The sequence below is a fragment of the Polypterus senegalus genome, chromosome 2, assembly GCF_016835505.1.
Source record: "Polypterus senegalus isolate Bchr_013 chromosome 2, ASM1683550v1, whole genome shotgun sequence".
Lineage (NCBI taxonomy): Eukaryota > Metazoa > Chordata > Cladistia > Polypteriformes > Polypteridae > Polypterus > Polypterus senegalus.
This window is the reverse complement of record NC_053155.1, coordinates 286,479,417-286,507,118: the sequence shown is the minus strand read 5'-3', so window position 1 is coordinate 286,507,118 and position 27,702 is coordinate 286,479,417. Positions and strand designations below refer to the sequence as shown.

Sequence of the window (27,702 nt, the reverse complement as noted above, 5' to 3'; positions counted from 1 at the left end):
TATCTTGGGTTCAGTCAGAATTACAGCTAACATGCCTTCATTTATGAACAGACTGAAATTCTGTACAGAATTATCTGTATCTAACACTTCTTTCTTGAGCCCCGGAGATCCAGTGAACAGCAGCTTTGAAAGTTGCCGAGCACATTCAAAGCGAAATCGTCGCCTTGGTTTGCTTCACTCACACTTGGTCCAGAATTGACCATGCAGTTACTATGAGCTTCTGAAGAACATTGTCTGTTATTACACAGTAAATCGCTTTCTTCGTCACATGCTTAATGCGCCCGTATACAGTTTGCACTGTCACTGCAAATGCTGGGTCAACACCCGCCCTAAGTCACCAGCCGCCATTCACAGGATGAATATATACGGGGGGCTTATGGTGGATGACTTTCTGTTTTAGGGTTAAAAGTTACAAGGTTTAAAGTCTAATTTCGTGACCTCTTCAGCTGCAGGTTAATCCATGTGTAAGCCCTGTTATGACGAAAACGAAAAACATTTTTAGTAAATTATTATTTTATCTCAGTTAGTCTTTTCAACAATTTTAATAGTTTAGTTTAGTTGTTAGTTTTTCATTTCGGCTTTGTTACGAGGAACGTTCAAAGAGTTTCCGCACTGTTCTTGAACACTGTTTATTAACAATTTCAAAAACAAATGACATCACTTTTCTACATAGTCACCTTCGTCTGTGATACAAAGTTTTTAATGCCCAATTACTCCTCCCGCCTTCACCGTTTCCGATGAAAATATAAAAGTGCGGAAACTTTTTGAACGTCCCTCGTAATTATTTAATTTCAGCTTATGAAAATGTTTTTTACTAATATTTTCAGTTTTGATTTTAGTTTTCGTTATTAATAACCTTAATTCAAATCAATTTTTCTCCCCTATTTAAAATAGGGGTTCCCAGCTTAAGTAATTCATTAATTTACAGCTCTTTGTTTTTGCTTAAGTTCATTTTGAGCCTTGGGGCTCCAGAAATCTGCAGATGAGCCTCTGGAAAAATGTTAGCTCAACATCTGATTTGTACCTTTGTTACCAGATGAAGTCCAGACAAACATATAGTATAGAGAGGATAGCAGTTTATTTGCTGTTTAGCATACTCTTGGTAAAGACAGATAGTTTTACGATACCAAGTCTTTGAAGATTATGTCTGATGTTATATGGAGTTGTTGCTTTGTTCCTGCTGCGGGTTTAAGTGTAGGATTCTTCTTGCATTGGAGTGAACTCGTTCACTTGGCTGCTTTCCCATCTTACTTTCTACTGTTAGGCCTTTTGCTGTGTTGTCTGCAACTTAGGGGAAAGCATTGCTGTTTCTGTTTATATTAGTCTAATTGTTCCTGACTTTGGGTTGCTTTCTATAAAACGTTTTACTCTGTTGAATGGCATATACTGTATGTGATGCGATATGAATGATTAAATTACTAATAATTAAATGAAATAATAGTGCAATAGAAAAGATTCTGTATGCAGGTATACTATTTAGAAAATGCACACGTGCATACTGTACTTTTTTATAATGTAAGATCACGAAGGTTACTCTTCTCCCTTAATGTGCCAAGACAGAAAAAGGATTCAATAAAATATAGGTGTCTAACTTAATATAATGCTTTTCATTGTTTCAACTCCTTTTGCACTCAGTTCTGCCACTTTAACCACATGAGAATAACCTGTGAACACTGAATGTAAACAACAAACTAAAAATGTGCCAACTAAAAAATGTAGAAGCTTCCTTAAAAAAAAATATATATATATATATATATATATATATATATATATATATATATATATATATATATATATATATATATATATATATATATATATTATATATAACCATATTAAAGGCAAAATATATCAGGAAATGAACTATTTCAGGATTTTTTGAATTATATAAACCAATTTTGACACATCCCTAACTGTACAAAGGTCTATTTTCTGTATAGAGAAATACAAGTGAAGTTTACATTTAATAGACAGCTGAATAATAAAGCAGTAACAGACAACAGGGGCTCATGGCATGATCAGGGAGGACAAGAATACTGAAGTGGCCAAGGGCAGATGGTTTTTATATTGACCAGAATCTTTCTCCTATTCATTGTAAACTATCCTTAGGTTAATCTACAAAGAATATATTCATACTTTTTAATATCCATATGCATTAAGAACTCAATTTATTAATAAAAAAAGTATGCACTTAAATTACAAATATGGAATTATTCTTATAACAAACATAGGTTGAACTAATCAATTAATCTGAATCATGTTTCCTTAAATAACTTACAGTAAAAGTAATGCAAGTGTTTGTTGGGCTGTTTTTACAAACATGTGTCCCTTTTTTAGCTAATGAACTAAGTAATCTTATGAATACAATTTGCATCTTATTACAAACGTTACCCTCCCCTATAAAATTGTCCTTCAAAAAATGCACCACTTCACCAGGCACAGACAATGCAAAGAGAAACACTTAATGCAAGTTTGTGGCTTCAGATATTACAGACTTTAAATTTGTATTTGAATTTTTTTTAAATAAATCTTAATTGCTAAAAAAAAGAAGCAGCTGTATTTTTCTATACACGATAAGGTATATTTATATACAAATTCTAAGTATTAATACGAGGGACAATCAAAAAGTTTCCGCACTTTTATATTTTCGTTCGAAATGGTGAAGACGGGAGGAGTAGCAGCTGCGCATTAAAAAGCTGGTACGACGCTGGGAAAATTGCACCGCAAACGAAGGTGAATGTATGTAGAAAGGTGATGTCATTTGCTTTTGAAATTCTTAACAAATAGAATTTAAAAAAAGCAGAAACGTTTTAAACGTCCCTCGTATTTTGAGCTATGCATTTAACTGCAGGAAGATTTAAATACTTTTTAACATGAGTTTTCTTATATTAGAGTAATTTTTATTACCGTAAACAACATTATCTGCCTTAAGTAAAAAGCAATGATTCAAATTATTCTGTGTGTTTTTAATATTGATAAATATTTAATAAGTATTGTCTTAAAAGCAAACAACTCGACATCAACATTTTAGTTAAACAGCATTATTGGAAGTTGGCATCTCTAAATACTTTTAAACATAATTACTTTTCAAGTAAGCCTTTTTCCTTTACAGTTCTATATTAAACCAGCTTTCTAGAACTTCAACATACAACCATGAATAACGTTAGAAAATGTTTCATAAATGTTCAAAACTGTTTGAAATGTTTGAAAGTATTAATTTCATGTTGCAGCTGTCAATAAACATTAAATATCTAATTCTCTTTTTCCAGAACATTTTATAGAAAACTGAAGAAGAAAGTCAACAATTCTCTTCCCATGAGTTTCCAGAGTGCAACAAATTCAGAGAATGAAACTTTAGTTCACCCAGAAATGTTTTACATAAATTGTTTACATGGTTAGCTCTTTGCAAATTATTTTTGTATTTTTTTGTTCATTGTTTATATTTTTACAATATTTGCTAATGTATTTGTGATTTTATTGATATATTTTGATCAAAATCTTCATAATCCAAAATATATTGCTGTTAGTCATTTAACCTGTGCTGATTTATGTACATCTACAGCTTTAATTCCTAAAATAATAGAAATATTTCTTTTTAACTCCAATTTTATTTCATATGGTGCATGTTTGGCTAATATGTTTTTTGTTCATTTCTTTAATGGAATTCAATCTCTTTCTCTGGCGATCCTGGCATATGACCGGTTTATTGCCATATGTTACCCTTTACAATATCACAGTATTAATACTAGCAGCAGGATGGTCATAATTATATTTTCAGTTTGGGGGCTTTCTGCACTCCTACTGTCTACAATGGTTCTTTTAATTCGAAGATTGAGTTTCTGCCAGTCAGTAGTGATAAACAGTTACTTTTGTGATCACGGACCTGTCTACAGACTAGCTTGCAATGATTTTCATCTTAATTTAATAATTGGTTTTGTATGCATTGCTTTGTTACTTTTTACACCCCTGACATTCATCCTGATTTCATATGTAGCAATTGGGCTTGCGCTGCAAAAAATTGCAACAGTAGATGAAAGACAAAAAGCTCTGAAAACATGTACATCCCACATCATTCTGGTGGCAATGTTTTATCTTCCAGTGGCGGTTACATATGTTGCTTCACAGTTTGCGAATTTTCATCCCAATGCAAGAATTTTAAGTAACTCAATGGCTGCTGCAATTCCTCCAATGCTCAACCCCATAGTCTATACGCTTAAGACAGAAGAGATGATGGATTCAATCAAAAAACATTATAAAAGAAACGGTAGACAAAAAAGTTAATAAAAATAGTTTTGGCCACATAGTTCTGTTATTCCTTTTAGCAGCACAAAGCAATATGTCAAAACAAACAAGTTCATTCAAAGTAATTATTGTGATATTTGACTATCCTCTCTTAGAAAGGAAATGTATTCTTGGCTTGTGATAAATAAAACACATATATTTATAAAGCCATTGGTTATGAATTTTTCTGTATAATAATGATAACTTTTGTAATATAATAAGAGGAAATATTTTAGTTTCTTTCAGAAAGTGAAATATTATCTTATTTTAGAATGGAAATGTTGTAGTCCTGGTTTCCACTATTTATTAAGAATTTCAAAAACAAATTACATCACTTTTCTACATAGTCACCTTCATTTGTGATGCAATTTTCCCAGGTTCTTACCAACTTTTTAATGCCAAATTACTACTCCTCTCACCTTTACCATTTCCAAAGTGCAGAAGCTTTTTGAATGTCCCTTGTGTGTGTGTGTGTATATATGTATATACAAATATTAATAAAATATATCTATATATATGTAGTAAAGTAGTCCATTGGTTATGCTTTGTAAACTGTTTGTAATTATTAATACTGAAACAGGTAAGAGAAAATTACATTTACATTTTTTGGAAACATTTAAGTAAACTTTCTTATGTAGGCTATGATAGCATACTTTTAAAAAAGCTTTTTATTTTTAATTCATTTTGAATGAGGGAATAAAGGGGACTAAGTAAGATCCCCAGAGCAAGGTGAACACTGTGTACAGTATTTGTTTTAATATTTTCTATGTACATAACTGCATATATGTACAAAGAACACTTAACATTTTACAAATTACCGTTCCAGTCTATCGTGCCTGGTCTTCTGGTTAGACTGCAAACAAATACAGTAATAACTCACTAGTGCAAAATTTTTATCTGCAATTTCTTAATTCAGTGCAATCATTCTAGTTTCATATGTGGCTATTTAGTAAGTTTGGGTAAGAACCACAACAGTGAAAACAAGGAAAACAACAATATTTATTTCTCTACCACATTTTCATACATAGGATGTTGCTCAATGTCCTTTACAAGATGTCACAGAAATAGTAAAAAAAGAAAATCAAATTGAAATTAGATAAGTAACATAGAAGAAAGTAATACACATTTACATGGAACAGATATAAGTAATACAGAAGTAGAGTCCGTATATGTTATAAGTATCTAAAGTAGAGCCCAGTGATACAATCAGATGGCCGGAAGACCAAGAAAAAAATGCAGCTAAGCAAGAGAATAAAACAAAATCTTCCCAGTGTCCCAGGCCAAAGTCCACCCAGCCCCCACCGGGCATTCAATCTAAAATAAAATCTCTTAAATAGTTCATTATTATGTACCCTGCAGTGGGCTGGCCCTCTGACCGGGGTTTGTTTCCTGCCTTGCACCCTGTGTTGGCTGGGATTGGCTCCAACAGAACCCGGTGACCCTGTAGTTAGGATATAGCGGGTTGGATAATGGATGGATGGATAGTTCATTATTGTTTTATTTTATTTTATTTTTATATGCATCTTCTCAGAAGATTAAATGCAGTGGGTCTTATGGACAGCAGGGGTATCCGCTTTTATTCAGATATAACAGTTGGCTTCAGAAGGACCAGAGAAGAAAACATAAAAGTAAATATTAATAGTGATTGCAGATTCATTGAAGAGTATGATAATTCTATGTGTATCTAGTTTACTAAGAGAAAAACTAAAAAGTAGCTATGAAAAGCAAAATGAAAAAAGTAGATTTTTACAGGTTTTTTAAACAATCCGCAGTGTTAGCTTTGTGTATCTCTTTTGGTAAAGTATTTAACATTTTTGGTGCATAACAGAAAACAGCCACCTCACCAGTTCTTTTATTCTTGGCTGGTGGAATAATAAGCAAACCACAATTAGAGGATGTAAAGTAACCATTTGGAATGAAGGGGTACAGACTCTCCAAAACATATGACGCAGCAAGATTACTTCAGGCTTTATACACCATTGGTAGAAGTTTAAAGTCATTTCTATGGAATACAGGTAACAAATGTCTAAGCAATGAAACGTGACGTGTGTTCAGATTTTCTTTTTCTGCTTAAGGTTCTTGCTGCTGCATTCTGGACTGATGGCAACTAATTTGTGTCTTTCTTATAGGTAATCCTGTTAGGAGTGCATTACCAAAAATATAAAAAAAAGAATTAATTTCTGAGGATCTTATAATGTTGTAAGAGGTCCAACGTTTGCAATGTTCCTTAAGTGGAAAACCACAAACCTTAGGTTAGAGTACATGATTACATGACTTTTACTGTTAAAGAATCAAGTTTATTTCTGTGATCTTATTTATTTCCATTTTTATCAATGGCCAAGATTTCAGTTTTGTCCTTATTTAGCTTGTGGAAATTGCAATTCATCTATTCAGAAATATAAGTAAGACAATGGATCAGATAAGTAAGACAATGAATATGCTGTCTGCGGTGGGCTGCGCCCTGCCCTGGGTTTGTTTCCTGCATTGCACCCTGTGTTGGCTGGGATTGGCTCCAGCAGACCCCCGTGACCCTGTAGTTAGGATATAGCAGGTTGGATACTAGATGAATGGATGGATTAATATGATGTAGGAAAGAAGGTGTTTAAAGAATGCACATTACATATTATAAAGCAATGTAGTAATAAAATGTAAAGAAATGTCTTATATCAGCACTAACCCTGCACAATGTCAAAACAGGCTGACATTTGTTAGAGGAGGTATTGTGACCACAGAGTTTGTAATACTTTTTACTTGACGATATTACAAGGTTTGTCATATCTGAGTGTAAACAATGAGTAATTAAGTGAACTGATCCGAAGTAAGTAGTAATCAATTCTTTGTGTTTCAAAGAGACCAGGATTATCTGTTTAAGGATTTATTATTGTAATAAAAACATTTGAAAAAACAGTAGTGTGGTGTGTTTTTTTTAACAGGGAACAGGAACAAAAAACAATTGTAAGATTAATTTTATTTTACATACAATCTACAATTCATAGCTATCTGTAACATTATTGGTTATCTTTCTTGTGATTCATTTATCGGAACCTGCTTTGTCTAATTCCAGTTGTGGGAAGTTTAGTCTAAATTTAGGACTGCGATTATTGAAATTGAACTTTTCTGGGAAGTGCCAAATATGTTTGGCTTGTGTAAGGATGCTAAAGTATACAGAGAAAACACACATGAACAAGGGAAGAATATGCAAACTCCACACAAAACAGAGGCCAGACCAGAATCTTACGCAGTGTTAACTTGAGCACCACTGTGTCAACCCATTCATCTCTTCATGCATTCTTTAAACCTACTTGATGAAAGTTTCTGTCCACTGAAAATTACAGTCTATCCTGGCTGCTTTTGGCACTGGGAATGAATCAGCCCAGGAAAGGTTATCGGATCATCACAGGGAACAAAAACATACATATTCAAGCTCAGTTATATTCGCCAATCAATTCAAAAAGTCTACTTTAATCTTAAACAAATGCAGTTATGTACATCCTGGGATGCGAATTTATGGTCACATAAATTTTATTGGCACTGGGCATGAATCAACCAGCCCACCATAGGGCACAATTACACTCACTTATACCGGCCAATCATCTTTAAGAGTCTGTTTGACTTTAAACAAATGCAGTACACATTGTTAAGTATTCACTTCCAGAGCTATTATAACAAGCTGAAGTGATGGAGAAAATAAGAATCAAGAAATGGACAAGAAAAATTGTAGTCAGGTACAAGTGCAGTGAAAACCAAAATGTGACAAAATTAGAAAGGTAGCATAAATTAAAGTCAAAGATAAGCAGGCTAAGGTATTATACCAAAGTACCAGAATCATAAGAAAGTTTAATTTACTTTCAGGACTTTTCTCTACCATCTTGTCCAAAGTATCACTGAAATGACTTCACGGCACACGGCCTCCAAAGACATTTTCCCAACAACCCAAAGGTATGTCTGGGAAAAAGCAGACAACAGAGCACACAATAAAACAAAATGGCATCATGGCAATCAACAAAATAAGACGTTTTCAAAAACAAAATGAAAGAAATTAATAAATCTAGAATATTCCTTTATAAATCAAAGACAACACTTTGTAGGAAAAGTGGGCATTACCCAGTCTTCTAGGCTTTTTGTGGCACACAAGGCCTGGAAGGACAGCAGATTTAACAGGGGTTACAGAAATTCAGCTGCACCCCAGCCTCCATCCTACATTCTTGAGTAAATGGCTGTCTTTACCAATTATAGCCCAGTACTTCATCTGATAACAAAAGTGTAAATCACAGTTGAAATGACACCATTACAGAGGCTTTAAAATTTACTTTGTTCTTAAACTTATGACCGCAAACTGAACCTTCCTGTATTTGATGGACACAATCACACTCCTATAAGCAGAGACTGGTTCTGTAAGTGGAGTGAACTTGATCTAGTCACCCAAGGTTACACCTTCCTTCAAAAACAGTCTCTCTGAAACATAAAGCTAATGAGCTGCTCTTTCTTTGTGGACCTGAAAGCTGAGATCCATTCTGCCAAGCCAAGCTCTAAGCCAGTGACTGAGCCCACTTTGAGGAGACTGAGAATCAGGAAACTGCTACATTAAGAAGGAAACTACACCCTCTTGCCAGACAAAGTAATGCTTTTCCCTGTTAAATTGCAGATGACTGAACACTGATCCTAACAGTGAACTGAGGACGACAGCATCACAGTACACCACAAATAAAGGACCTATTAGCAACAGAAAAAGAGTGCAATCCAAAACAAGAAAAGTCCTTCAGTTAAACCCAGAGCAACAATGGCAACAGCTCCGCACAACATCAGATTTCATCCTTAAACACTTGGTATAGTGCTGGGCGGTCTCATGGTCTGGAACCCCTGCAGCCGTCTGGAGTTTTTTTGTTTTTTCTGTCCTCCATGACCATCGGACCTTACTCTAATTCTAGATTAATTTGTGTTAGCTTATTTTAATTCTTACTTTGTCTTTTTTCCCTTTTCTTCATCATGTAAACCACTTTGAGCTACATTATTTGTATGAGAATATGCTATATAAATAAATGTCGTTGTTGCTGCAGGTGCATGTTGACCTACTTCCAGCTGCACTTCCGGTCGTGGGTGGGCTTCCGCCCAGACAAGCTCGTTAAGACATATAGCTCTATGCAGCTCCCCCTGGTGGAGGGCATGGAGCCCAACCAAGATGAGCTCTAGTGTTCCATGAAAGTGGCCCCGACGCAACCCAGGGGGGCTGCCAACAAAGGTTCCAGGGGACGTAGCATGGCTCCCATGGCTGCTCCCCCGGATCTAGTGACAAAGGGGCATCCCGGCCATCCGCCACAATATATTTAGATATATGATTCTGATGAGAGCAAAGTACCTATTTACCTTGTTTGTAAATAAAATGGTTTGGTATATAAAGATTGACATACCTGGTTTAAAGAAAGTGAATGTACAACAGTCCTATCATGCCTCTTAACTAAAATGTTTTTTTGTAACATGGTGACAACCATAGTAGTGGATACAAAGTGTAAGTGAAGTTGTCAAGTTAAAGATCACACTTTCATGTGCTGTTAGCAGTATAACGTCTACAAATGACTGTGCTGTTAGCTGAAGAAGACATCTGGTATGGAAAGAAATGAAGCAATGACCAATGTGTTGAAAAGGTTTTGTGAGACATCAGAGAAGTTATAGTAAACCATCTGACAACTCAGCATGGGTAGGCAGATGGGAAATATGTACATCTAGGGGGGATGCCAACATTTAGAAACTCTCAGTGAACAAGACTTTACTAGAAGAGGCAATATACTGTAGGAATTATGTGTTTTTGAGCTCATTGAGATGGTTAAACTCGCAATTTAGTAAAACATCAGAAGTAGATATAATCAGGAAAAAATGCTGAATTTGTCTTTGTGCAACTTTTGGGAAAAATAGAATTCCAGTAACATATAAATTGATGTCGTTTTGAACCAAGCTCTATATTTTTATTTTTCAAGTTATTGGTTAGAACTGAAAAAAATCCTCTTTATGATCTTAGCACATGGTGCAAGATAGAAAATAATAGTTCAACAAATGTAAGTGTCATAGTGTTGCAGTGTTATAACTGATGCCTTGCAGTAAAGACACCAGTTTCCACCAGAGTTCTCATACAGAGTTTTAACAGCACCAATTCAGTTACTCCTGTGTCTTTGGACTGAGGAAGGAAACTAGACCACCCTGAGGAAACCCACACATTCTTATAGCCCACTCTTGACCAACATCCACCTTTTTTAAAATAGCATGTGAATCTGACCAATAAGGCATTAACCATAATTAAAAGGAGATTTAATTAAACCTATACTCTAAAGGTCATGATGATCATAAACTTCATGTACCTGTTGAAATCTGATTGTCCTGGTCTTGACTGACATAAGGAAAAAAAAAAGGGAACCAGGAATAGGAAATTGTGGGGAAGACTCACTCATTAATGGTTTTAAGGTTCAGTCTGTGAATGTAGAGTAAATACATAATAAGGAGGTGGTGATTTTAGGGGATCTGCATGCTACTGCCTCTCTGGCTGCTTTACATGCATAGCTGAGAAATTACCATACTAAACTGTGATGGAGAAGGACAGAACACATTTGGTAATGGACATGTGTAAAATATCATAGCATCCTGTTACACTCCAAGTTCAGATAAAATAAGGATCTTTCCTTGGAATGCATCATTTCATGTCATACTTTTTTTCTGTGATGTTTTAAACATATCTAAAGTATATGCACGCATGTTAATTTATCTTTTAACTGTATATATACTGTAAGTTCATTTTTTGTAACGTTATTATGTTATGATAAAAAATAGCTGATAAATTAATGTAGTTCCTTCAATGCAGAATGTGGAAAAATTTTAAATCATAGTGCACTGATAATCATTTAATATATCTTATAACATATTGTTAAAAGAGAAATATCTTGCTTTATGAAAAAATATTTTAACCAAAAATATTAATATGAATATAATTTTATGTAAGCATTTTCTTATGAAACATTTATAATGAAAATAAAGACATTACACAAATGAATGCATCGAATTTATTTTTCCTACAAATGCCTTTAGGTATTAATTGTGCATATTGTGCTAATTTAAAAGCACATCTTTTTTCTGTTAAGGTTTGTAAATATGACAAAACGCCTCCAGTGAATTAGGAAGGGTTAACATTAGTCAATTTTATGACTATAATTAGCATCTCATTAAAAACATTACCATCCTCAAATAAGACTGCTTCTTTAAATTGTAACAGTGAAGAAGGTAGAACCGAATTTTGAAAAATATAACAGTAAGTAACTCTTTGAGCATGACAGATTTAAATCTTTTTTTACATTAAACAAACCTTTTGTTTTTTTTAATCAGAGGTAGGAGCTGTATTGATGAATTTAAGAAACAAAAACTGAGTACTTTTTTTATTTCTTTAAGATTGTATTGTGAAACTTTTTTCAGACATTTTAGAATTATACAAACTTGTGGAACTTTGATATAACTAATAATATTTATATTCATTAGTTCCTTAAAGATGGTCTTTAGTAGGCACTTTAAATTAATACAATTTTCAATGACCTTTTGCTTTTAGAAATTGTAAAAGCATATCTGCATGATTCTACTTTAGAACACTTTATACTGTGTTGCATTCTGTTCAAATCATTCTGCTCAGTAGAAAAACAATTTCAAAAATACTTTTAGCTTTTTTGGTATTATTGTGTGAAATTACTATATTTTACAAACTGGGGAGGACAAAATACTGGTAGAGCATATTGATATGTTTGCATTGTTTAGGATTTCTCACCTTACATGTTATTATTTTGCAACTTATGAGCATGCTGAGAACACACATTAACCTCATTATCAAGAATATTATATTATTTCTAAGACACATAATTATGGTGCATTTTTCAAATTTTAATCTAATTTATTTATCTATCTCTTGATGTATTTATTTATAAAAAGAGCTTCTGTAAAAAGCCAAATTACCCCTCACAACAAATAAACAAATTAATCAATCTATCACTGAAAATTAACAGTAAATATTTAATGCTTTCTTCCCTAGACAAAAGTGTATTACACTGAAGAAAAAAGCCAAGAATCTGCTTGTGATGAGTTTAAATTATTCTGCAAATAATATATTTGTTCGTCCAGAAATGTTTTATATAAGAGGTTTACGTGACATGTCCTTTGCTAATTGTTTTTATATTTTTTTATTTATTGTGTATATTTTTGCAGTGTTTTCAAATGTATTTGTTATTATGTTAATAAATTTAGATCAAAGTCTTCACAATCCAAAATATCTTGCTGTTGTTCACTTGGCCTTAGTCGATTTAGGCACAACTACAGCTGTCATCCCTAAAGTAATAGAAATGTTTCTTTTTAACTCCAGTTTTATTTCATATGAAGCGTGTTTAGCTATGTTTTTTGTTCATTTCTTTAACTCAATGCAGTCACTTTCACTGGTAATATTAGCTTATGACCGCTTTCTTGCCATATGCTTCCCTCTTCAATATCACAGCATTAATACTAACAGCAGGATGGTAGGACTCATAGTGTCACTCTGGATGTTTGCTGCAGTCAGTTTATCCATTACTGTGCTTCTAATCACAAGACTCAGCTTCTGCAAGTCGACTGTGATAAACAGTTATTTTTGTGATCATGGACCTGTGTATAGATTAGCCTGCAACGATTCTTACCCAAACCTAATAGCTGGATGGCTCGATACAGCATTGTTTCTTTTTACACCACTAGGCCTTATTCTCTGTTCTTACATACTTATTGGGGTTGCGCTGTTAAAAATTGCATCAACTGATGGAAGGCAGAAAGCATTAAAAACCTGTATTTCACACATCATCTTGGTTATCATATTTTATGTTCCCTTGGCAATTACATACGTTACAGCACAATTTGTTGATTCCAATATAAGGATTCTTAATAACTCTCTGTCTGCTACAATTCCATCAATGATGAACCCCATTATTTACACACTAAAAACTGATGAGATGAAGGCAGCTATAAAGAAACTTTACAAAAGGATAAGTAGGGGAAGGGAAAGTAAAGTAATCAATATCAAGTTTCCAGTGAAGTAATTGTGTTTTTTTTTGCATTAAATAGTAAAACAACTGCAAGAAATACCTAAGCAGGCACATTTCAGTATATTTATACTTATTTACTATTTGCATTTAATTAAACTTAATTTAAGAATTGTTCATTGCTTGTGATGTGTTTATTTATAGGAATAACTACATAAATGCAGTAGAGATAGCAGCCTATCTATTCTCCACACCATCGTGGTATGTACATCCTCTACTATAAGAGTACTAATGAATTTGGACATTTCTAACCTCCACCCCTTCAATGTCATAGCATTTCACACACAACTGTCACAATGCAGCCTCCCTAACATTCATATCATAATGACGCCTTAGGAGACAGTGGATACACATTTTCTACGTGCATATATTGTGCTTTAGCACACTGTGGTCTTGCTGATGTGCTGAGTATAGAATTTTAATCAAAAATAGAGGAATGTTTTTCCCACAACAGGAGTTGCAGTTTTCTTTCTGCCATCTGGGGACTAGTTGTAGGTATTAACAGGTATGCATGAAGGGATATTCCCCCATCACCCAATAAGCCATCCCCCATCAAATGCACTGATTTTTGCATTCTGGCACACTGCTGAATTGGCTAAGCTACTCCCAGGCCATTTTGAAACAATATCCATACATAGTCCTGGGTGACTGCAAATCACCTGTATAGACTCAATGTAGAGAGCCTTTATGACAGGTGTACCAGGGTAAGAATTAGTATCAGCTACAACCCAAATGATTTAACTTAAATAAAGTGTATGTGTTGGGTATGTGAGGTGGTGGTTAAAGGCACAAACACAGAATTCAGTGGACATTATTTAGCGTTATTTATCACAGTTCTACTATACTCCTCACATTTACCTAGACCCCAGTCCATTTTATTCTTTCTTTCCACTTGAAGAATATAAAAATACTATATATGTAATAAATAAGTAATTATGAGGTATGTTCAAAAAGTTTCTACACTTATATATTTTTGTTGGAAACGGTGAAGACGGGAGGAGTAGGAATTGGGCATTAAAATGTTGGTATGACGCAGGGGAAATTGCATCACAAAGGATGGTGACTATGTATGAAATGTGATGTAATGTGTTTTTGAAATTCTTAATAAATTGAGTTAAAAAAAAGTGAGGAAACCTTTTGAATGTCCCTCGCATTTGAAACAGAAGTGATTTAAATAATTTTTTTCAAAATATCTTTAATATACAATCCTACAAATGTATGGTTGCATATCATTTTGAACAAGATGTAGTTTATCAAGCATAGATAAATCTTCGTTTTCTGAATGTTTATATATTGCCAAGACATGAATTTAATGTACTGTGTCTGGAGGCCACTGTCTACAACTGCAGTTGGTGCAACAGTTCAGATAAATTCAGATGCATACAGCAGCAGAAACAGAAAAAACAAGAAAGCACGAATAACAGCACGAATAATACAGCTGTACATATATTGAATGTATTGATATTGCACAGATATTTCAAAATGAACTTAACAAGTACATCGGGATGAAGCATTAAATTGCTTGATAGCAGTGGGCACAATAGATTCCTCTTAGTACAACATGGTGGAATAAGCCAGTATCTAAAAGTGATCAAAGAGAATACCTCCTCGAGGAGATGAAGAGAGTCTGGAACGGATTAACTGTGATAAACGAGGGTTCACTGTATGTCAAATTTGCAGTGATCTATAAATAAATACAGGTAATAATATGAACAGCAAAAGATAAATAAATTAATACATAAACAACATAAATAAGAATTTTAAAGAAAAAAGTAAAGTACAGTAAAATTACACATAAACAGTACCCTAAAGTACACAGGGCAGGAAGGATCAGGTTGCTGGAAATTAAGTTGCAGCAGAACCATATCAATACCACCACAGGCCCCAGGGTGTCCCATGCGTATCTGTACACTTCATGGACATCAGATATAAATAAAACTAGATAGTGGGTGGACTTCTTAGGAGATTTAACACTAGAATTGCCAAAGCCTACGAAAAAACCCATAAACCCGACCCACTTTAAATCCATTCACACCTCTCCATCATCATCTTTTGTGTTGTAAATGTGTTGATCAGTAAAAGCAGCAAGCAGCCTGCTTTCCCATCTCCCCACCTAAAGGATAGCATAAAGCAGTGATAGCGAACCTTTTTGAGCCCAAGTGCCCAAACTGCCGCACAAAACCAAAGAATTTCCTCAAAGTGCCAGCACGTCAATTAAACCTTAATAACAAGATTTTAGTATCTAAAAACTCTTTATGAAGTTGCCTGAACTATGTAACATCATTTTTAAACGTTGGAATCTTTGTATTGTCAGAAAATCAATTTGATTCACAATCCTTTGGTTTTCATTTCAATTTATTGGCAATTTATAATGTTTTAATGAATTCATTCAATTTAATGAATTTAGGAAGAATTTGATTCAGTTACACAATATATTTTAAATGTATTATTCACATAACATGTCAAATGTATCCTGAGTAAAAAAAAGATAAACTTCTTAAAACTGTTAACTGTGTCAAGACTCGGTGTGTATTCCCAAAGAGTCTATACATGTTTTTTTGTAAAATTTACAATCAAATTTGAAAATAGTTAAATCATTACATTTCTAATAATATGATGTAAAGAAAACAAAAGAGCTTTCAATTAAACCAACCGTTTTTATTGGAAATTCCAGATTGGAATACAACAGGGCCATGTAAAGTCCCTTTTTTAAATAACATATTTAAAACTTTACTGTTTTTTGCTATATTGAGTTTTCCATAAGGTACAGCGCAGAGGATTAGTGTGTTGGTTGTTCACAGAGAGCCCAGCCCTCCTCTCAGCTTACTGAACTTCTCTATGCAATCATCATAAGCAGCTTTTTTATTTCCTCGAATTTAGCATGTCCCCCATGGAAGATACAGAGGTTTTTACAGAGGAGCACATTATTAGGCACATTAACATCCCCCCATATCCTCACCTCTCTAGCATGGGAGCACTAGGAACTGTTCCTGATTACAGATGTCACATGTGGAGTCACACTACAGCCTCACTGAGTTCCTGTGACAGACTCAGTGTGAAGCTTCTCTTCCTCCCCCCACTTCCCCCTCACACACTGCCTGGCTCATAGGATAAACATCCACTCACAGGACTGCAGCCAGCACAGGAGGATGGGCCGCGGCCCACCGGGACAATGCGCGGTCCTCCCAATGGCCAGTCCGGCCCTGTTGCCAGGTGAGCTGCAAAGCAGACACCGGCACACTCGCCTCCCGCCGCGCCGCATATCTTAATTGCGGACCTTCCCGCGTGCCAGCTGCAAGGCCTTCGCGTGCCACAGCTGGCATGCGTGCCATAGGTTCGCCATCGCTGGCATAAAGCATAAAGGGCAGACAGTTCTCTCAGCTCAAGTATGTTTACCTGCGTGTGAGTTGCCTGGAGTTGTATAAGGTAAATAATATTTGGAATACATGCATTTCACGTGTGCTCCGTGTCTACAACAATCTATGTCAACACATCGTTAAAACAGAAAGCTTTTTCATATTTTAGTAATAATTGACAAAATGTACAAATGAAGTGCATAATGTGTGATGCCTGAAGTCCAAATATCAAATAAACACTTTCACAAAAGGTACAAGTATAACAAAACAAGTGTGCTTTTATTGAAGAATATAACTGCAGAAAAAGAACTCTCATTAGGGTGCGACATTGACATGCCCTTCATACGACCGCGTTGGTGGTGCAGTGGTAAGAACTGTTAACTCAATCCCGGGCGCCTCTGTTTTGAGTAGTGAGCTGCTCTTATTCTTACTATTATAGAATAAAAACATACATTTGATTTGAGTCTGTAATAGACGGTGTAAATTTATGGTACTTGTAAAGATCAGCGTTTTTTTTTTTAATTCAGTTTTATTCTCTCAATCACGTTCATGATTGCCCCGATCTGACACTGCTGTTTTCAAATAAAGACGTTCTATAGCAAAGGAGAACTCAGATGAACATGGGGGTTCTACATTGGAGTAAGAGAACAGTACGCCTCCCCACAAGAAACATGCACTCACATATAAGAACAACTCAGCCGCACCAGGTGTAAAGGTGAAAGAAGGCACCGTTTGGATGCAGCAACAGGTCGGGCGTCATCCTGCCAGTCAGTCTGCCCCACATCCAACCTTCAAAGAAAAAGCAGGGTTTACAGAGCTCGCCAAGGTATCATGCAAAGTCCTGTTTATGATTATTTTTTGTGATAGTCTTTATATAAAAAACCTTTATATGTTACTTATATAAAAGCCAGATCGAATGGTATTTACCTTGATTCATTCAGTGTAATGTCACAAGTATACTGCAGAGCTTTCTCTGTTTGATCAACACCGGCATGCTCACAAACTACATGTATACTGAAGTGATTTTAGCTGCAGGTGGAAGCTCCATGCAACTGTTGTTATGGTTTTGTCCAGAAACGGTTTCGTAAGCTTGATGACCTTAGTCTCAGAATGTCTTTCTCCCATGGGGTGACTGGGATCTTTTTCTGAATAAAATCAAACACAGTTGTGTAGGGTGCAACAGGATTTACCTTGTTCCACTATTCACTATTCAACAGCACTCATACCTGAGGACTGCCTTCTGTTAGTACCGTTCTACCCAGTCTGGTCTTGATCTGCAGCTAGTGCAGTACTATATATTTCAGGTACACTGCAAGTGACTTACAGTTACAGCATCTCCAATTGCTATAATAATGGGAGTGTTGTAAATTGTTCCTGATTGCATTATTATTTCTTTCAGTGTTTTTGATGAAATGTTTTGTCCTTGCGTCTGGAAATGGCAAAGCACTATGTTCTATAAAACTTGAGAAGACTCACAGATCTGAGGCTGCTTAGCTCACTATACTTTCATGGAAACAATTTCTAATTTGTAGTTTGTTATGTGGAGAAGTAAGAAGAAAAGATTAGAAGGACAGGAGCCGAAGGTATGTATGAAATGTGATGTAATTTGTCTTTGAAATTCTTAATAAATTGAGTGAAAAAAAAGTTTGGAAACCTTTTGAACGTCCCTCGCTTTTAAAACAGAAGTTATTTGAATGATTTTTTTTTTCAAAATATCTATAATATACAATCGTACAAAGGTATATGTAATTTATCAAGCATAGATAATTCTGACTTTTCTGATTTGTTTGTTGTTTAAGTGAATCCCCAGGTTCTTGTAGTCCTGAACCACTTTCATGTCCTCTCACTGGATGGTGACTGGTCTTTGAGGATGGTGACTGGTCTCAGATATTAGATGGATGTTTTCATTTGGCATTTGAATGCCATTAAAAAGAAAAGTACCATGCTGAAATTTAATTGGTAAGCAACTGCTAAAAAAAATTTACTAAAAGCACACTGGGAAAAATAATAACACCATAGATTTGGAAAAGAAGATGACTCTGATATTTGTATATACTCAATGATTAAAGATGTGTTTTCAAAATTTAGCTGTCTTGAGCTTGTCGTGAGGGAATTACATTTTTCCAGTGAACAATACATTTTTACTATAAAAATATAATTTTCTAAAGTATTTTTTTTTTAATGTGGGGATCCAAATGGGACACATTATGCTTGCCAAGGAAGGCTGCAGTAGGTTGGCTTATTTTTAATATTAACATCTTTCTTGTGGCTATATTGGTATATTTACAGTGTGAGGTTGCTAGGGGCGCTACCAGTAAGCTGCGAATACAGTTGTCATTCCTGAGGCAGTATAAAGATTTCCATTATGAATGATGTAAGTCCAACTTTGTAGATAATTAAAAAAATAAAATAAAAAAAGCTTTGCAAGTGTGTCCTTCTCTCCTTTTCTCTGTGCACCTAGTGGTATTATAACAAAAGCTGCAAAAGAGTCAGTAATAATTTTGGCATTAGCTAAATAATGCTGTCTGGGTATCATTTCATGCCTGCTGAATGTTTTGAACCAGTCACAGTGAATTACCCATGCCTTTGGTGTCAGTTTGTGTTGGGTCAGCGGCAACAAAGGGGCTTTGGCACAAAGGTTAAATAATATATTGTTATTTTGAAATAAATGCATTGCATGTGTGCTCCGTGTCTACAACAATCTATGTCAACACACCGTTAAAACTGAAAGCATTTTCAAGTTTTAGTAATAATTGACAAAATGTAGACATAAAGTTTATAAAGTGTGAAGCCTGAAGTCCAAATATCAAATAAACTCTTTCACAAAGAGTACAAGTATAGCAAAACAAGTGTGCTTTTATTCAAGAATATAACTGCAGAAAAAGAACTCACATTAGGGTGTGACATTGACATGCCCTTTATATGACCGCTTTGGTGGAGCAGCGGTAAGAACTGTTAATTTGTAATCAAGATGTTCTTGGTTCTATCCCAGGCGCCTCTGTTTTGAGTAGTGAGCTGCTCTTATTCTTACTATTATAGAATAAAAACATACATTTGATTTGAGTCTTTAACAGCTGGTGTAAATTTATGGTACTTGTAAAGGTTAGCATTTTTTCCTTTTTATTCAGTTTTATTTTCTAGTCACACTCATGCTTTCCCCAATTTGACACTGCTGTTTTCAAATAAAGACGTGCTATAGCAGGGGTGAACTCAGATGAGGACGAGGGTTCTACATTGGAGTAACAGAACAGAACACCTCCCTGCAAGAAATGTGCACTCACATATAAGAACAACGCAGCTGCACTGGGCGTAAAGGTGAAAGAAGGCACTGTTTGAATACAGCAACAGGTCGGGTATCATCCTGCCAGTCAGTCTGCCCCACATCTATCCTTCAAAGAAAAAGCAGGGTTTACAGAGCTCGCCAAGGTATCATGCAAAGTCCTGTTTGTGATTATGTTTTGTGATGGTCTTTATATAAAAAACATTTATATGTTACTTATACTGTATAAAAAAAAGATCGAATGGTATTTATCTTGATTCATTTACTTCCTACAGTGTAAAATCACAAGTATACTGCAGAGCTTCCTCTGTTTGATCAACACGGCACGCTCACAAACTACATGTGTACTGAAGTGACTTTAGCTGCAGGTGGAAGCTCCATGCAACTGTTGTTACGGTTTAGTCCAGAAACAGTTTCATAAGCTTTATGACCTTAGTCTCCGAATGTCTTTTTCCCGTGGGGCGACTGGGATCTTTTCCTGAATAAGATCAAACACAGTTGCGTAGTGTGCAACAAGATTTATCTTGTTCCACTATTCACTGCAACAGCACTCATACAGTACCTGAGGACTGCCTTCTGTTAGTACCGTTCCACCCAGTCTTGATCTGCAGCTAGTGCAGTACTATATCAGGTACACTACAAGTGACTTATAGTTACAGCGTCTCAAATTGCTATAATAATGTGAGTGTTGTAAATCATTCCTGATTGCATTATTATTTCTTTTAGTGTTTTTGTTGAAGTGGTTTGTCCTTGCGTCCGGAAATGGCAATGCACTATGTTCTTTAAAACTTTAGAAGATTCACAGATCTGAGGCTGCTTGTCTCACTATACTTTCATAGAAACAATTTCTGATTTGCACTTTGTTATGAGGAGAAGTGAGAAAAAATTAGAACGACAGGAGCTGATGGTTGTTACTGTAACAGAGATTTCCTTTTTTCAAAGCTTAAGTAACAACATAAGCTTAAATTAAATTTTTATAGCGAGATTACAACAGCAATGAAGAAAGCTGACACTGAGGATTATCTATTGCATTCCATAGCTCAGATGACATACACAACACTACCACATTAATTAAATTAAACAAATGGGCATTACACTGAACGTCTCAGAGTCAACATACAGTTGATTTTGCAGTCACTAAGGGCTTTTTATGGATACTGTGGTAAAGTGGTGTAATAAGTGGAGACCAGAGACGTGGAAAGGTTTGGGGCAGCCACCCGTTTATTACGGTTTCCCGGCTGCAAAAGTCTTTGAGGCATTGCAAGTTGTTTACACACAGAGTTCAAAACAGAACTGCCTGCCTAAGTAAAGGCAGTGAGCTTTATAGCACAGAGGGTGGAAATGATGTCGTCCTCTGGGCCGGAACTGGAAGTGACATCATCCTTGGGGCGGAACGGAAGTGACCTCATTCTTGGGGCGGAACCGGAAGTGATGTGTCCTTCCTGGAAATGGCTGCTCCTGGTGGGATTTCCCGGGTAAGACCTGCAGAGAACTCAGAAAGAGCGTCAGTGCACCCCCCCCCCGGGCAGATGTATAAACAGTATTTCCTAAGCCCTTCAGCTGCTTCCCATGCACACGTGTGTGACAAGACTCCCCCCTCAGCCCAGACCCGTCGGGTCGGGCGACCTGCACCGAGATCGTGGGCCGGGAGAGGGCATCGGCGTTGGCATGAAGAGACCCCTGTCGATGAACGAGCGTATACTTGTACTGCTGCAGGTCAAGAAACCACCTCGTGACCCGCGGATTCGACTCCCTGTGAAGGGCCATCCACTTCAGAGGTGCATGATCCGTCACCAGAGTGAACACGCGACCCAAGAGGTAGTACCGCAGCTGAGTTACCGCCCATTTGATCGCCAGAGCCTCTTTCTCCACCGCCGCGTACCTGGTCTCCCTGTCCAACAGTTTCCGGCTCAGGTACATAGCGGGTGTTCAACACCGTCGGCGCTTTGGCTCAACACGGCACCCAAGCCTGTGTCCGGCGTCCGTCTGGAGGATAAAAGGGAGAGAGAAGTTAGGGGAGATCAAGATAGGTGCTGAAGTCAGAGCCCTTTTTAAGTCACTGAATGCAGCCCCCGCTTTGTCAGACCATACCACCGTGTTAGGAGCTCTTTTCTTTGTCAAGTCGGTCAAGGCGCTCTCGGAGAAGCGAGGCACAAACCGGCGGTAGTACCCGGCCAAACCGAGAAAGGATTGGACTTGCCGCTTGGTTTGCGGACGGGGCCAGGCCATTATGGCTTGCAACTTGGAACACTGTGGCCTCACAGTACCCCGGCCCACTAGGTAGCCCAAATATTTGGCTTCTCTCAATCCAAAGAAACATTTCTTGGGGTTGATTCGGAGCCCGGCCTCCCCCAGTGTCCGTAATACTGCTGTGACCTGCTGTATGTGTTCCTTCCAGGTGCTGGAATAGATGACAACGCCATCCAGATAGGCAGCACAGAGCGAGTTATGGGGCGGAGCACTTTGTCCACCAGGCGCTGAAAAGTCGCAGGCCCGTGTAACCCGAATGGAAGGACACGATACTGCCAGTGTCCGCTAGGAGTGCTAAGCGCGTTTTTCCTTCGGGACTCCGTTAAAGGAACCTGCCAGTACCCCTTTGTCATGTCAAGTGTAGTCAAGAATTTGGCTGGTCCCAGTCTCGAGGAGGTCATCCACGCGAGGCATGGGATAAGCATCAAATCGGAAACTTGGTTAAGCCGGCGGAAGTCATTGCAAAACCTCCAACTGCCGTCAGGCTTAGCAATCAAGGCGATGGGACTGGACCAGGGACTACTACTTTCCTCGATTACTCCTAGTGCCAGCATTCGCTTGATTTCCAGTTCCACTTCTACTTTCTTTGCCTCCGGGAGTCTGTAGGGTCGCTCACGGACGATCACCCCCGGGTCAGTCAATATGTCGTGCGCAATCAGAGAGGTCCGACCTGGTTGTTCACTTACCACCTCTGGGACAGAGCGGATAGCTGCTTCGAGCTCTTGTTTCTGTCTGGGGATAGCTGCTCGCGAAATTAAGGGAACTTACTTCCGAAGAGAGCAGGGCTGTCGGAGGAGGGATCGGGATCCCTCTCCTTCCACGGTTTCAGCAGGTTTACATGATATATTCGCTCAGCTGGTCGCGATTGGGCTGTTTCACCAAATAGTCAACCAATCCCTTCCTCTCCTTAATTTCGTAGGGGCCTAGCCAATGCGAGCAGTTTAGAGTGAGAAGTTGGTACCAATACCATGACGCGATCCCCGGTTGGAACTCCGGAGAGTCGTGCCACGGTCATAAAGGCGGGCCTGTGCTGATTGCCTCCTCTATATGACTTTTAGAATCGGTCTTATTGCATCAAATCTATCGCGCAATTGGGCGATATATTCCAAAATATTAGTGGAGGGCTGTGCCTCCCTTCCCAGCCCTCTTTTAAAATGTCTAATAAACCCCGGGGTTGTCTTCCATACAGTAATTCAAATGGAGAGAACCCCGTAGAGGCTGAGGAACTTCCGTAGGCAAAGAGGACAAGGGGAGGAGTTGGTCCCAATCCTCCCATCCTTGCTGACTACCTTACGTAGCATTTGCTTGAGAGTTTGATTAAATCTCTCCACTAGCCCATCGGTTTGAGGATGATACACGAGGTTTTAAATGCTTTATTTTCAGTAACTTGGCAGTCTCCTTGAGCGTTTCCGAGGTAAAAGGCGTTCCTTGGTCCGTCAGGACTTCTCTAGGAATGCCTACCGCGAAAAGACTCCTACTAGTTCCGTGCAATATTTTTAGTGGTAGCCGGCGCAACGGAACGGCTTCAGGGAATCGGGTAGCATAATCGACGAGGACGAGTATATATTTATGTCCTCGGGCTGAGGGTTCTAGGGGTCCTGCTATATCCACCCCAATCCTCAAAGGAACGTCAATAAGGGGAAGGGGAACCAGAGGAGCACGGTCCTTCCTAGGAATTTGCCGCAGTTGACATTCCGGACAGGAAATGCAAAAGCGGCGAACCTCCTCATTAATCCCGGCCAAAAAACGGAGCTTAATTCTCTCTAATGTTTTATCGGGCGAGATGGCCTCCAAGAAGGTGGGAGTGTGCTAACTTCGCAAACCTGCCCCGGTAGGTCCGCGGGATTAGCAACAACTTCGGACCTTCCCCTCATGTTCAGCGACCCGATACAACAATTCATTATCAATGACAAAGTGAGGTCCCTGTGGCATGGGCAAATGCGTCGTTGGCGTTAACGAGAACCACTGCATTCTTTATGTGTTTCAGAGAGTCGTCATTCCACTGTTCTCTCTTGAAAGAAGCGGTGTTGCTCTAAACTGAAAGTGCAACTCAGAGAGGGTCGGTCTGACCTCAAGGGGCGGAGATCCTCCCTCGCTGCGGGCGCTAGTGGATGGCGTAGTAGCCAGCGACGGTCGGGAGTGTCTTCGTCACTCTCTTGGCCTACCGCCCCTCCCTGTCGGCTGATTACGGTGTGGAAGCAGCTTGAGATGAATCGTTGTCATCTATAACGAGGCCATAAGTTTTCGGGAATGCTTTCTAAACTACGCGTTACTATCAGACCAGTCCGCCCGAGGATTACGGAAGCGGAGGATCGGATGCACCGCCACGGTAAGCTGTCGAAGGGTTCCTCCGAGACATATGTAACACCGGGCGGTATTGTACGGCGGATATCTCCGTGTATACATTTTAGACTGGTCTTTTTTTAATCCATTGTTGCGGTAGAAAAGCGGCGAGCAACGACAGACACGTTACTGCGGAATCAAACAGCGCTGTTATCTTATGTCCATTAATAAGAAGCTCCCCGTATGTTTATCCGCCAGGGATTGCTAAGGGCACACAAACAACCCGCCATTGTCCCCTACGGTCCGCCTTGTTCCCGACAGGTCGCAAGCCAGACGGCCCGGCGACTTCGGAACAAGCTCTGGAATGCGTGGAAGGGACTGCTTTAGTAGGACATAGCTCCCGGGTAGTCCACAGAGCGGCTGTTCTGCCCTCCCAGGTTTCACAGCCGGCCTCTGGGTTTGCAAGAGCTGTAGCAGCTCGTCCATAGAATGGAATTCGCCCCAGGCGGCTGGGCAAATTCCTGGGGTAGTCTTTTAGCAGCAGAAAACAGGCCACTTGCTGCACTATTTGTAAGGGGTTAACTCAATGGCGTAGCCACTCACCCACCTGTTGCCAGAGAGCCATAGCCTGCTCTGACAGCCCTTTGCTTGGGTTAAACTCCCAGTTTATGATTTCCTTCACCTGCCGGCCTGGGGACAACCCATCGTTAACTGGGACCTTGGTCCCGATGGGCAGCTCGGCTTTCCTGCCAAGGAGAGCATACTGAGCCACTCGTGTGTGTTCCCCAGAAGCCAGCCCACGCCTGTGGGTCCCCTCTACGTTCTCCATGAGATGGGTGGTCCCCACGGTTATGCTCATGGAGCAGAGCCTGCACCGCGTCCTTCCTGACCCTCTGGCGCACTCCCCGTCCCGAAACTCGGCCCGGTACTCACCCACCTGGTTCCGTGATAGTTCGTGTCCCGGGTTCATCGGGGACACCATCCTGCCGACTACGCCACTGTAATAAGTGGAGACCAGAGACGTGGAAAGGTTTGGGGCAGCCACCCGTTTATTACGGTTTCCCGGCTGCAAAAGTCTTTGAGGCATTGCAAGTTTGTTACAACAACAGAGTCCAAAACAGAACTGCCTGCCTAAGCAAAGGCAGTGAGCTTTATAGCACAGAGGGCGGAAATGATGTCGTCCTCTGGGCCGGAACTGGAAGTGACATCATCCTTGGGGCGGAACTGGAAGTGACCTCATTCTTGGGGCCGGAACCGGAGGTGATGTGTCCTTCCTGGAAATGGCTGCTCCTGGTGGGATTTCCCGGGTAAGACCTGCAGAGAACTCAGAAAGAGCGTCAGTGCACCCGCCCCGGGCAGATGTATAAACAGTATTTTCTAAGCCCTTTAGCTGCTTCCCATGCACACGTGTGTGACAGTGGCCTGGGAGTATCCACAATGTCTTCATTAAAGCCAATTTGACATTTTGTCAAAACTCAAGAAGTGACAAGAGTGTTGTTGGACAGTTATGCCTTTCATGCATACCTGTTGACCCCTGAAATTAACCCTCAAATGACAGCCAAAAAGCAATACAATGGAATATACAGCATGGTGGTAGGCAAGATATAGGAATAGCTACTGCATGAGTAAAATGTTCTTCCACTGACTTCCGTTGTAAGTATCCATCCATCCATCCATCCATCCATCCATCTTCTTCCGCTTATCTGAGGTCGTGTCGCGGGGGCAGCAGCTTGAGCAGAGAGGCCCAGACTTCCCTCTTCCCGGCCACTTCTTCTACCTCTTCCAGGAGAATCCCAAGGCGTTCCCAGGCCAGCCGGAAGAGATAGTCCCTTCAGCGTGTTCTGGGTCTTCCCCGGGGTATTCTCCCGGTTGGACGTGCCCGGAACACCTCACCAGGGAGGCGTCCAGGAGGCATCCTGATCAGATGCCTGAGCCACCTTATCTGACTCCTCTCGATGCGGAAGAGCAGCGGCTCTACTCTAAGCCCCTCCTAGATGACAGAGCTTCTCACCCTGTCTTTAAGGGAAAGCCCAGACGCTCTGCGGAGGAAACTCATTTCAGCCGCTTGTACTCACAATCTCGTTCTTTCGGTCACTACCCATAGCTCATGACCATAGGTCAGGGTTGGAACCTAGATCGTCTGGTAAATTGAGAGATTTGCCTTACGGCTCAGCTCCTTTTTCACCACGACAGACCGATGCAGAGCCCACATCACTGCAGATGCCACACCGATCCGCCTGTCGATCTCACACTCCATTCTTCCCTCACTCGTGAACAAGACCCCAATATACTTGAACTCCTCCACTTGGGGCAGGATCTCTCCCCCAACCCTGAGAGGGCACTCCACCCTTTTCCGGCTGAGGATCATGGTCTCAGATTTGGAGGTGCTGATTCTCATCCCAACCGCTTCACACTCAGCTGTGAACCGATTCAGAGAGAGCTAAAGATCACGGCCTGATGAAGCAAACAGGACATCATCTGCAAAAAGCAGTGACCCAATTCTGAGTCCACCAAACCAGACCCCCTCAACACCCTGACTGCGCCTAGAAATTCCGTCCATAAAAGTTATGAACAGAATCAGTGACAAAGGGCATCCCTGGCGCAGTCCAACTCTCACTGGAAATGGGCTTGACTTACTGCCAGCAATGCGGACCAAGCTATGACACTGGTTGTAAAGGGACCAAACAGCTCTTATCAGGGGGTCCGGTACCCCATACTCCCAGAGCACCCCCCAAAGGATTCCCCGAGGGACATGGTCTAACGCCTTATCCAAGTCCACAAAACACATGTAGACTGGTTGGGCAAACTCCCATGCACCCTCCAGGATTCTGCTAAGGGTGTAGAGCTGGTCCACTGTTCCGCGACCAGGATGAAAACCACACTGTTCCTCCAGAATCCGAGTTTCGACTATACAACGGACCCTCCTCTCCACGACCCCTGAATAGACTTTTCCAGGGAGGCTGAGGAGTGTGATCCCTCTGTAGTTGGAACACACCCTCCAGTCCCCCTTTATAAAGAGGGGAACCACAATCCTGGTCTACCAATCCAGAGGCACTGTCCCCAATATCCATGCGATGTTGCAGAGAAGTGTCAACCAAGACAGTCCTACAACATCCAGTGCCTTGAGAAACTCCGGGCGTATCTCATCCATCGCCGGGGCCCTGCC

At 39.3% G+C, this 27,702-nt stretch overlaps 2 protein-coding genes and 1 pseudogene across 2 annotated transcripts in view; all 3 read left to right on the top strand.

Moving 5' to 3' along the window:
* Positions 1 to 3,289, top strand: part of LOC120524611 (olfactory receptor 52E4-like) — a 10,992-nt gene extending 7,703 nt beyond the window's left edge. Inside the window, exon 2 of the mRNA XM_039746441.1 lies at positions 3,270 to 3,289. Within this exon, the coding sequence (XP_039602375.1) occupies positions 3,270 to 3,289 (20 nt within the window). The remainder of the gene's footprint in view (positions 1 to 3,269) is intronic.
* Positions 3,290 to 3,315: 26 nt separating this feature from the next.
* On the top strand, positions 3,316 to 4,281 carry LOC120524610 (annotated as a pseudogene).
* An 8,102-nt stretch (positions 4,282 to 12,383) lies between these two features.
* LOC120524609 (olfactory receptor 1M1-like) lies at positions 12,384 to 13,364 on the top strand. The gene has a single exon (XM_039746440.1). The coding sequence runs from the start codon at positions 12,384 to 12,386 to the stop codon at positions 13,362 to 13,364; it is 981 nt and encodes a 326-aa protein (XP_039602374.1).
* The last annotated feature ends 14,338 nt before the right edge of the window (positions 13,365 to 27,702 follow it).

Excerpts from the sequence above, each read along its gene's own strand:
- LOC120524609 (XM_039746440.1), top strand. The coding sequence starts at position 12,384 with ATGAGTTTAAATTATTCTGCAAATAATATATTTGTTCGTCCAGAAATG.